The 12,713-nt window shown below is 32.9% G+C and overlaps 1 protein-coding gene and 1 long non-coding RNA gene across 2 annotated transcripts; one reads left to right on the top strand and one right to left on the bottom strand.

Annotated features, from left to right (window-relative positions):
- Positions 1-9,049: 9,049 nt before the first annotated feature.
- LOC149511664 (uncharacterized) lies at positions 9,050-10,044 on the bottom strand. The gene is made up of 2 exons (XR_016333616.1): positions 9,905-10,044; positions 9,050-9,396 (listed from the first exon to the last, which is right to left on the bottom strand). It is a non-coding gene; the product is annotated as an uncharacterized LOC149511664 (long non-coding RNA).
- On the top strand, positions 9,718-11,858 carry LOC111276244 (basic leucine zipper 34-like). Its single transcript, XM_022862014.2, has 4 exons — positions 9,718-10,439; positions 10,537-10,627; positions 10,755-10,881; positions 11,223-11,858. Exons 1-4 carry the CDS (start codon positions 9,892-9,894, stop codon positions 11,396-11,398), a joined length of 942 nt encoding a protein of 313 aa, XP_022717749.2. The 5' UTR covers positions 9,718-9,891; the 3' UTR covers positions 11,399-11,858.
- Positions 11,859-12,713: the final 855 nt, after the last annotated feature.

The following is a 12,713-nucleotide window of genomic DNA, read 5'->3' as shown; positions in this document are numbered from 1 at the left end:
AACAATTACAATGTTTGAAATGGAGATACTTTTCCTAACACAAGAGATCTACCGAATCATGGCCCTATACGTAGGTGACTCATGACAATCTAAGCCCCGGTCATGGCCCTATACAAGGTTGGCTCATGACATCCTCCCTCACCTATCCTATCGACGTCCTCATCGACTTGTTGGCTTGAAATTCTTCAATCTTCCTCTTGAATCTTCGAAGGTCATGTTCTGTTTTCCAGTTGGTTTTTTCTAGTCTTAATCTCTCCCACTTCACTAAATATTCACAAACTAGTCTTCGAGATACGTTGGTTTCCCTGTCGATTAAGATCTCTTCGACTCGATGCTCTGAGGGTGGTTTCATGATGATGGCGACTCTGGTTGGCTCCCTTCGGTTAGCATATGTAGGATCTGTTGGAAAGGTTTCAAGTTGCTCACATGAAATACTAGGTGCACCTTCATCCACTTTGGTGGGTCGATTTTATAAGAAGCGTTCCCCACCTTGGAAAAAATCTTCACTGGACCCTCATATTTATGCACTAATCTACAATCTCTTTTTCTCAAAAACCTGATTTGTTCAGGGACTAGTCAAACAAGAACTAAATCACCAACTTGAAATTGTTGCGCCCTACGACCTTTGTCCGCTCATTTTTTCATTCGCTTCGATGTTTTCTCCAGGTAGGCTTGTGCAATCTCAATATTTTATTTTCACTCTTTACTGAAGTTGAAGGCTCTCAGATTCTTCCTTTTATATTGCTCCAAAGTAGTATGGGATAGCCTTGGTAATTATCCAGTGACCACCTCAAACGAGCTCTTGTTAGTGGAAGAGCTTTTGTTGGAATTAAAGCAAAACTGAGCAACATCCAATAACGAAGGCCAATTCTTTTGATTGGCTTGAACAAAGTACCTTAAGTATTCCTCTAGTAATCCATTGAACCGTTCCGTTTGACCATCAGTTTGAGGGTGGTAGCTTGAGGAGATGTTAAGTTAGGAACCTAATATCTTGAAAAGTTCTCTCCAAAAAGACTCTGTGAATCTTGGATCTCTATCGCTTATAATGCTTTGAGGGTGGCCCCAGTATTTGACCACATATTTAAACAGTAATCGAGATGTGTCTTTCGCAGTACAATACTTGTGAGTGGGAATGAATGTGGCGTACTTAGAGAAACGGTCAATCACCACCAAAATAGCTCCAAGATCACCAACCTTGGGAAGGCCCAAAATGAAATTGAGAGAGATGTTTCCCAATGGTCTGGTGGGCACCGATAGTGGTTCAAGCATGCCTGTAAGTTTTTTCTTTTCAACTTTGTCTTGTTGGTAAATGAGGCAAGTCTTTGTATAGTCCATCACGTTTTGTCGCATGTGAGGCCAATAGTATCCCTATTTCAATAAAGCCAAAGTACGTTGCCAGCTCGGATATCCAACCTATAGTGTGTCATGACATTTCTTCATCAGCATCTGTCTTAGACCTCCTGCTCTTGGTACAAACAATCGAGGCCCCTTAGTCCACAAGACCTTATTTTTTTACCAAAAGTACTTGGACTTCCCTTCTTCAACTAGTTTCAGGATGGCACTGGCCTACGGGTTTTTCTCTAAATGATCTTCATTTAACTTGCGAATGTCTGTCATGACTCTGCTAGTCGTCATTGGGGTAATTTTTCTAATGGCTGCTAACTCTGTTCGTTTGCTCTATGCATCAGTCACTTGTTGGTTTTTCCAATGATGTGCTCAAAATAAAAGTTGAATTTCACTAAAAATTCTTATCATCTAACTTGTTTCACTGTAAGCCTTAGTTGGGTGAAGAAATGGCTAACGATCGCATTGTCTGTCTTTACGACAAAATGTGAACCCAACAAATAATGTCACCAAGCCATCAGGCAGTGAACTATCGCCAAGAGCTCTTTTTCTTGGTCATATATTTCCTCTCAGCTTCGCTTAGCTTTCTACTTTCAAATGCTATTAGGTGATGTTGTTGTAAAAACACTCCTCCAATAGCGAAATCAGATGATCCATCTGAACTTCGAAAGGCTTTTTAATATCAGGGAGAGCTAAAATAGGATCCTTCATAATAGCATCTTTTAATCCCTCAAAGGCCTCTTGGCACTCACTTGTCCAACATCATTTATGTTTCTTTTTCAAAAGCTCCGTGAGGACTGTGGTCTTGTGAGAGTATCCTTCTACAAATCTTTTATAATAGTTTGCTAGTCCAAAAAATGAGCGAAGTTCACTAGCATTCTTCGGTGTTGTCCGCTCTTTGATGGCCCTAACCTTTTTCATGTCCATTCGAATGTGGCTACGTTCGATAATGTGACTGAAAAAGTGGATTTGGGTCTGAACAAATGCACATTTCTCCCTTTTCATATATAATTGATGGTCTTGTAATCTTCGAAGCACCTGATGTAAGTGTTCTTGATATTCTTCCGGACTAGAGCTATATACCACTATGTCATCTGAATAGATGACTACAAATTTATCTAGATAGTCATGAAACACCTGATTCATCAATGTATAAAACGTGATAGGAGCATTGGTCAGTCCAAAGGGTATAACAAGAAATTCAAATGCGTCATACCATATTACACAAGTAGTCTTTGGCTCATCTCCCTCAGTGATTCTGACCTGATGGTAGTCCGATCTCAAGTCTAATTTGAAAAAATACTTGGCTCGGCTTAGTTGATCAAACAAATATGCTATAAGAGGGATGGAATATTTGTTTTTCACAGTGACTTTGTTCAGGACCTTGTAGTCAACACATAATCATAAACTTTCATCATGCTTCTTTTGAAATAGCACTGACGATCCAAAAAGAGCCTTTGATGGTCTAATGAACCCGACTTGTAGAAGCTCATCTAATTGTTTCCTTAGTTCGACCAACTCTAGTAGGGCCATGCGGTAAGGGGCTCTAGCAGAGGGTTTAACTCTTAGAAAGAGCTCAATTTCATGGTCTACGACTCTTTGAGAAGGTAAAACCTTAGGCAACATCCCTGGCATCACCTCTTCAAATTCTTTCAACATTTTTTTCATGCCATCGGATATCGGTTCCACTCTTAACCCTTTTTTGTAAATCGATATGGCCACAAATGAGGGTTCCCCTCTCTTTACCTCTTTCTTGAACTGTAATGCTGAGATCATTTTTTTCCATTCTTCGATAAAATAGTGGCCGGTACCATAACAAACAACTAACGATAGGGATAAGGATCACCTGAACCAACATCATGAAGTCTAATCCGAAGATGACATCAAAGTCATCCATGAGGGAAACTGTAAAGTCTACTTTCCCTTCTCATGGCCTTAATTTGATCATCACACTCTTGGAACTTCCACTGATCGCAAAGGCTGACAAATTGACCACCTTCATTCGCCCACATTCTTTGTTAACCTGGAGACCATATATTTTTACTTTTTCTAGTGTGATGAATGTATCGGTTGCACCCGTGTCTACCATGACCCTGATAGCCTTCTCATTGATCATTAAGTTCACATACATCAGGGCTCTACCTTACTCTTTCTTTATTGTGTTCAGTTGAGTGTAAAGGGCATTGAAGAACCTTATTGAACCCATCATGGCTGGCTCCTCTTCAACTTCTTCAACAATTTTTGGTGCTTTTGTGAACTCTTGAGACGGGGCTCTTAAGGCATTAAAGGCTCTTTTGTATGGGCATTCGGTTACCCGATGTGACCCCTTACATAGGAAGCAAGCTAATGGTTACCTAGGTCTGAAAATCACTGCATTCTTGATCTTGGGTTGGGTGTTATCTCGATCAAAGGACCTCCTGTTTGATCCCCCACTGAAGGGTCGATCCAATCTAATCATCTTTTTCCCACTCTCAAAGTTGAAGTTACTGCCAACTGATGGAGGATTTTTTCGTTTTGAGGAGCCATCATTATAATCATGGAGACGTTCAGCTGCAGCCATGGCCGTGGCCATATCTTACACTTTTTATCTTTATAGTTCTATCTTGGCCCAAGGCTTAAGGCCCTCAAGGAAATAAAACATTTTGTCTTTTTTAAACATGTCTCGAATATCCAACATCAGGGTAGAAAAACTCATCACAAACTCTCGCACTGTTCTTGTTTGCACCAACTTTCGAAGTTTCCTTCGGGTCATATACTCCACATTCTCAAGGAAGAACTGGTTTTTCAGTTCTTGTTTCAGGTCCATCCAAGTCTTAATCAGACACTCGTCATTGATAAACTTGGAGTGCCACCATAGCTTGGCATCCCTTGTGAGGTACACCGATATTATTGTTACCTTGTCTTCATCTAAATTCGTGTATACAGCTCAAAAGTACTGTTTCATGTCAAACAAGAAGTTTTTCAGCTCCTTGGCATCTCTTACCCTCTCATAGCATCAAGGCTCCGGCACCTTGACCCTTTTTCCCCTTTCCGTCAAAGTCGAACTCGATCTGGCTACAGCCATTTGTATGATGCTCACTTGTGCTCTGAGCTCCTCAAATTTCTTTTGGAGAACATTCAAGGTATCTCTAGCCTCTTCGCTCACGTTGTGAAGAGTATCGAACAACTCCCGCTGGCTTGTCTCGATCTCCCTCAATCAATCTTTAGTCACCATGTGAGTTTTCACTGCGGTCGCCACGGCCTCAAGTCTCTGTTGATAACTGGGTTTACCACTTGTGGCCATCTCATCCATTTTCTAGCACTTCTCAACTGTGTTCTGATACCACATGTCACGGATTATGCTTTCTCTCAACAAGCAGTAGACTGTGCGGCACTTGAATGGATACTCCCATCCAAGTCAGTCCTCAATAGTTCGATATCTGAACAAATAACCATAAGCCACAGTTAGTCTTAAGCGTACGCAATAAGACACATTCATATCGAGATCAATTTCAAGCACACACAAAAAGGCACATTCACATCGATAAAAAGAAAAACACATCAAGGCAACATTCAGGACATTCGAATCGGAAGTAAAATTTTATTATAATCGAGGATAGTACATCGAGACTTTCCACCATCGCCAGGGCCAGGGGGCAGCTCTTGACGGATGGTCTAAGCCCATATCGCGACCGGTGAGGTAGTCCAACAGTATGCTACCCGCTCACTCCCCTAAAAAACCTTAGAGATTTTAGAGCTATGCTACCACTAACCATTACAATATTTGAAATGTAGATACTTTTTCTAGCACAAAAGATCTACCTAGTTATAGCCCTATACATGAGTGGCTTATGACAATCTAAGGTCCGATCATAGCCCTATACAAGGTTAGCTCAAGACATTATAGCTGGTACTTTGAAAGAAGTTTAGCATCTTTTTGTAACAAAACATGTTTTCATCTTCGATCAATGATTAATGTAAAAAATTATTAAAAAAAAACATAATGTATCATATCTCAAACACATATCCAACATCCAACGCCGAGTGCATGTAACATAAATAAACATATTTTCCAAAAGAAATTGACTTATTAATATCTTCATTGTTCAAATAAATCGTTAATGCTGAATAGAATGTTATCAGAAAAAGGTGGAAGGCCATATGGACCATCCCTGGAAACAAAGTCGCTGTGTCCTTGGTTCCAGTCCAAAGAATGAATCATGATGACTTATAAAAATTTACATACCTATACCATGGACACGTTGACCCAATTGATAAAATCATTAATTTTTTAAAATAATAATTTAACTGTCCTTCATCCCTATCTATAAACACTAGTTTTAAACAAAAATATCAAAAGTACAAAAACACAAGGCTCCGCTGCAATTGTAAAGTAGATTTAATAATTTTAAATATTATATTATAATATTATATAAAAATAATATAAAAATTTTGAAAATAATACTCCCTCTGTTTTTAAATAATTATCCTTTATTAATTTTTTTTATCAAAATAATTCTACTTTGATTTTATTTTTTGAAATATAATATTAAATTAAAATTTAAAAATATATTTTTTAAAAATTTTAAAACTCAAAATTTACTAATCTTATTTTTAAAAAATTTTTTATTTTATTATTTTATTAAAAATAATGGTTAAAGTAAAGTTGTTTAACCAAAAAATTTAGTAAGGACAAAATTTTAAGATAAAAAGAGTATAATTTAAAATTTTAATAAAATTTATATAAATTCAATAAAATAAATAATATATTTTAATTTAATTTATCTATTTAAATTATAATATGATAATTTTTATATTTTATACATTTAATATAAAAATACAATATAAATATTTCAATTATTTGTAATTGTGCAAAAATGGTAATCAATAAAGATGTAAATGATATATTAGTACTAGTAAGTTACTCAAGTTCGATTCGAATAAAATTTGAATTCAGTTTAATTATTATTGAGTTAAGTTCGAGCTCGAATAGTTCGACTTATCGATCGAACTGAGTTCGAGTATTCTTATATTCAGTTCGAGTAATTCGTAAATCTAATCAAATTTTTATATTTAAATTTTTTTATTATTTTAATTAATAAAATATCTCGAATTTGAACTTAAACTCAAGCACAAATAATCGAGCTCTTATCGAATATAAGAATCGAGTTTATCTTTATATATTTTCAAACTTAATTAAACGAGTTCGAGTAGTTTGAATTTGATCATGAATAAAATTTGAACGAAAAAAATAAAATTCAATCAAATTTAAATCGAATATCAAATCTCAAATTAAAAGTCAAATTTAAATTTTTTATTGTATCAATTTCAATCGACTGATTATACTCACCGGTCACCACCTCCCAATTTTTTTTTTCTTATTTCTTTATTATACTGTATTTACGCGTCCCCTTTTTGGGGCTTTTTATTATTATCTGAAAAGAACAAGAAGGGGGCCCTTATCTCGCCTCCTCCCACGTGCAATAATGCTTTCTTCTGCATCCCAATTTCCCCAGTCTCTCTCTCTCTCTCTCTCTCTCTCTCCCCCTCCCTCCTCTGTACGGCACTTGAAAAAATTTTTGAGATCCCAATTTTATATTGAAAATAAAATAAAATAAAGCATTTCCGTTATTTGTATTCCTCATGGTTTGCTGCACATGCAAATCCATTTTTATCAATGCAAGGAATATTGGTTTTTATTTATAATATTACATGATTTAAAAAAAAAAAAGCTTGATAATGATGACAATGGTTGATTTTTGCCTGTCAAATTCTTCTCTATCCTTTGGTTTTTTGTTATAACTTATATATATGATGATTTAAAAGGCTTGACAATGATGCCAGTTATTTCCTGCCTAAATAAAGCATGACATCAAACAGTTACACAATAAAATGTAGTTTTAAAATACTTGAAAGAGAATTAAATTTGAATAAAATTTAAAAATATCCTTATTGTATTTAAAAAAATCAAGCATGATAGTTAATATTTTAGTTGTAGAGATGTTAAAAGTTGTGATTATATATTTAGAGTTTATTTTGATAGTTGATAAGATCAAAAATAATAATAATTATTATTATAATTATGATTAAAAAATATTATAATTATAATTAAAATTTTTTATATTAAATAGATTTCGTTGAAATTAATATTTAAATTTAATTGATTATAAGATAAATTTAATCATGTCATATTAAAGATATAATAAAATAAATTTATATTAATAAATTTTATTAAAATTGATATATAAATTCATCTGATTATGCAATAAATTTAACCATACCATCCTAAAAATATAGTAAAATCCATACCCCACTTAAATAATAAAATCAAGGTAGTTAAGTTGGTGAATTTTACAAGTACATAAAAAAATTAGATAAAAATAATTTAAAAAAAAAAACTTTAACTTGACAGAAGGGGTACTGAACATGCCTTGTTGAACTTTTCAACTAATCATGATTAATATTCTTAAGTACTTTTGATTAGAAAAACCCAACATAAATGCCAACATGAGATGATGGAAGGTACCAAGAAACTTGAGAAAAAAAAAAAAAAAAAGAGAAAAAGAAAAAAATAATAATAAGGATCACGTTACCCTCCATGTGAGTCTGCTTTGGGGACAACGCAAAGAAATGGGTGGGCTCTTATAAACAGTTCACATGGTAAGGAGAAAGGACATGATTCTTACAACTTCGCTTTCTTTCACAGCTCATCGCTACCCCAAAATCCTACATTTTCCCACTATGAACATTTATATATATATATATATATATTTATATATTTATATTTAGAAAGAATGTAGAAAGTTTAGGAGATAGAAAAAAAAATTATAATTGTTGAAAATCAAATCTTAATTTATCTAAAATTCATCTCTTAACATATATGAAAAAATTTATAATTTTTCTCTTATAAACATCACCATATTATTATTATTATTATTATTACCCATAAAAATTAAAAAGTAAAAGAAGTTATCTTATTTTTAAAAATTGTCAACCCATTTGTAATTTACGAATCCATAATATTTTTATCTATAAAATTTTTAAATTTATAAATCATCTATTAATAAAGAACTATGAGGAGATTCAAACTTAAGTGTGTGCATTCACTCCTTACTGCTTATGTCAATCCTCAATTGGCTATTGTTATTATTATTATAGATTTTCATCCCATGTGAACAAAATGAGCTGTACTCAATTTGCCATATATTGATTTAAAGGTACATGTGCATTTACAAATGTAGAGATAAATGGAATAATTAATAATCTTACTTAAACCCTTTTAATTAATAACTAGCTAGTCTTAATTAAAACTTATTGTTTCACATCTAGATATTGTTATATACATTTATAGCTTTTGTTTTCTGTTCTTTTAACCTAAGTTTCCCAGCAACTTTCAATAACAATGGTTTACCAACAATTTGGTATCACACAGATGGTATAGAATTCATTGAAAGGCTCTGACTATGTATAATTCCAAATTAATATATCCTAGAAATGGAGCATCTATTTTTCTTTTTCTTTTTTATTTTGGTACTCCCTTTGTAACAATTAAATATATGTTGATTTAATTCAATCGTATAAGCATAAATAAAACGGATTCGAATACATAATTTTAAAAAATTATCATATTTTGATAAATTTAACATCCTTAAATTATATAAATTATTTATGAAAATAAAACAATTTTATGATTAGTGTATAAGTTGATATTAGTAAATTAAATAGATGTGAAAAGGAAATATATCTATATAGTCAATGAAAATCAATATAAAAGAACTTTGTGGCTGTGTAAGACTCGTGCCATAATTGAAAAAAGAAAAAGGGGGCATCTAATACACAAATGCATATACCTAATGTTGGAAACATTAGATAATGTTTATATATATATATATAGTTGATGCCAAGGAGAGGGGTCACATCGGCACGTGGTGATGCTGATTCCTCCAGTTATTAAACTCACGCTGCGACTTTCCGAAGAAACCCCTCTCTCCCTCGGACCCCCAGCCCCAGCTGTCGCTAGCTGTCCCTTATCTCCTCCCATGTGACCCACCACCATCCCTCTTCCAAGGGGTCCTTAAAATAAAGAAAAAATAAATAAAAACTACATTAAAAAAACAATACGACTAAAATCCCATAGAGAAAAAAAGGCTGAAGAGAAAGAAATGTTAAGCATATTAGTATAATATTAGGCAAAGATGGTAATTTATAACTATTTATTTTATATTAAATATATATAAAATAAAAAATTATCATATCTTAATTATGTTGATATGTTAAATATAAAAATATTTTTTTAATTATTATTAAAATTTTAAATTATATTATTTTTATATCGAGTTCAAAAATATAATATCTGCTTCAAAAGAATGTGATATGATATTTGTATTGGGTCCTCTTCCTTTTTAGTAGCATCCTCTCATGTTTTTTTAGGAGTAATATAAAGATTTTGCAACATTTTATTGCGTTGGTTTTGTATATAGTTAGTTGGTTAGTTTTGTTGATTAAAGATTAGCTTTGTTTTTTGTGCTTGATATATTGAGTGTGTGGTTTTTCTGACATTAGCTTAGAATGGCACATTTACCTCCGAAAATACCCAACATCACCCAAAATTGGCCTCCTTTTCCTCATCGAAGAATGCCCACAATGGCAAACTTCAATTCCGCCACCCCCACTATGAATGATTCTAACCATCAGACCTCTTGGGTGGACGAGTTCCTCGACTTCTCATCAGCCCGTCGCGGAGCCCACCGCCGTTCCATTAGCGACTCCATCGCCTTCCTTGAGCAACCATTGGCGGAAGAATGTAGGGGCTCCAATGCCATGATAACAGATGTCAATATCTTTGATCGCCTGGATGATGAGCAGCTCATGTCCATGTTTTCTGATGATGTCGCTATGACCGTCGCGGCGCCAACGGTATCTTCATCGAATCCTTCAACACCAACGTCGGATCAAAATAGCAACAATGACGAGAAACCATTATCATATTGGGATCTGCAACAACCCAAAAATGAACCAGGAGAGGTAGAGAGCTCATGCAAGCTTGAAACTCAAGCTGCACAACCTCCACCAACTTCTAATGGCGATCTCATTATTGATCCAAAGAGGGTTAAGAGGTAAAAACACACAAATTAAACAATAACAACACCCATTTTCTTTTCTTTTCATTATCTTATCAAAAGAACTAATTATTAAAATTTGGGTGATGATCAGAATTCTAGCAAACCGGCAATCAGCGCAAAGATCAAGAGTGAGAAAGCTGCAATATATTTCAGAACTTGAAAGGAGTGTAACAGCATTACAGGTACATACATAGCAAACTTATATATTAATAATTAATTGATTTTATCTAATTTTTTTGAAAAATGGATATTTTTTATTTAAATTTGTTTTAATTTTGATTTTTATTTTGGTTTAATGCAAAAATGAAGACTGAAGTATCAGCATTATCACCAAGGGTTGCATTCTTGGATCATCAAAGACTGATTCTCAATGTTGATAATAGTGCTTTAAAGCAAAGGATTGCTGCTTTGGCTCAAGACAAGATTTTCAAAGACGGTAGGACTTGTTCTTTAATTATCGATTACTAGTATAACAAGTTTAATCATAAACATGATTATTATTGTTTTCTATAACTTATGTCTAATTATATATAATGAAACATGGAAATTGTATTTTTGAAGGAAAAATTAATGCTTTCCCATCTCTTATATATGAAGGCATGTAATTAGTTCTATCATAATATATGTATGGTATCAATGGTGACAACAGACAATAAACTTATGATTGGATCTTCATTAGAACTTACCTTTTTCTTTCTTTCAATTAATGGAAAACAACCATATGAAGACGAAGTACAATTTACCCATTTTTATTAAATGTTTTGAAACCTTGATCAGCTCATCAAGAAGCACTGAAGAAAGAAATCGAGAGACTAAGGCAAGTGTATCAGCAACAACAAAGCCTCAAGAAAATAAACACTAGCACCAACAACAGCACCAGCAACAACCACCATGCACCACCACAACAACAACAGCAGCAGCCGCCGCCGCCAAAGAATGAAGATATAAGTTGATCAGAGGAAACGAGCGCTACAGATCAAAGGAAAGGCAATGAGAAGATATGGTGCACAATGAAAAAAAAAAAAAAAAAAGGCAATGAAGCTATCTAACAATGGGGGTGTTAGGGGGCATAGTTTTTCATGTGATGTGTTTCCCAAATGCTGTCTTTCTATGTAGTGTAGGGCCCCTCAAGACCAAAATTTGAAGTGCCAAGAACAGGGAAATGTTGATGTGGGTTTAATATTTTATTAGGGGAATTGAATTGCTCTTATGTTTTTTTTTAATTTATGACGATGAAAATAGTTTAATTTTTTTTTAAATTGTAATTAATTGGGAGGCAAAACATGGTGGGGATTTTAGGGTGTGGGGTTGTGTTTGGGATGGGTGAAAAGAATTTGTGTTGTCAGAGACAACTGGTGGTTAATGTCTGATTGTTCGTCAAAAGAAGAAAAAAACTGATTGTTAATTTCTTTCTCTCTTCTTTTTATATTATTTTATATTTATTAATTTGTTTAGAAATATTAAAAATAATAAATTACTAAACCCGAGGGACCACTATATTTTGCTTTGTTTTTAACCCAAACTTGACCACTTCTGATTGCGTTGGTAATTCTTTTTCCTTAAGCTCTTATCTTTCTTCGTATTTATTCAAAAGAAATTATCACGTTTATTGATAGTAAAGTTTAAAAATTTTATTATTAGAATTAGTAAAATGATAAATTTTTTAGGATATAAAAAAAATAAAAAAATAAATGAGATACGTGACAATTTTTTTACTTCATTTATTAAATTAAAAAATTAAAATTTTAAAGGATAAAAAATCAACTCTTTTTAATCACTTCTACATATCCTAAATTTAATCATAATCATCTTAAATTTGCGATTCTTGACAAAGATTGACAAATGACTCGAAGACATTTTGTCTTTATCAATCAAATTTATAAATTTTATTGCAAAATATCTCAAAGATTTTGTCAAAATAAAAAAAAAATGAATATTAAAATTGAAAATAAATATCAATAGATTGATCATAAAGTTCAAAGACTAGATCAAATATAATATTTAAAAAAATTAACTAAAATTAATACTCATAAATAAGACTCAGATAATATATAGTTGATGAATGATGAAAATTAATAATTTTTAGTTAAAACACTTAATAAAAACAACATAATTTTTTCAATTTTTGTATAGATGATCTATAAAATCAATCAAATTTACATTTTTGAAACAAATGCCTCTTTTCTATTATCCTTAACAATTTTAATCAATTTAGTTATAGAGTTCAATCCTTTTATTTTTGGTTTCGTTTCCCATCAAACAGTCAGT

Source organism: Durio zibethinus, chromosome 25, assembly GCF_047325235.1.
Source record: "Durio zibethinus cultivar Kanyao isolate XHJ-2024 chromosome 25, ASM4732523v1, whole genome shotgun sequence".
Lineage (NCBI taxonomy): Eukaryota > Viridiplantae > Streptophyta > Magnoliopsida > Malvales > Malvaceae > Durio > Durio zibethinus.
Note: the sequence above shows the minus strand (reverse complement) of the source record. Positions and strands in the feature narration are given on the sequence as shown.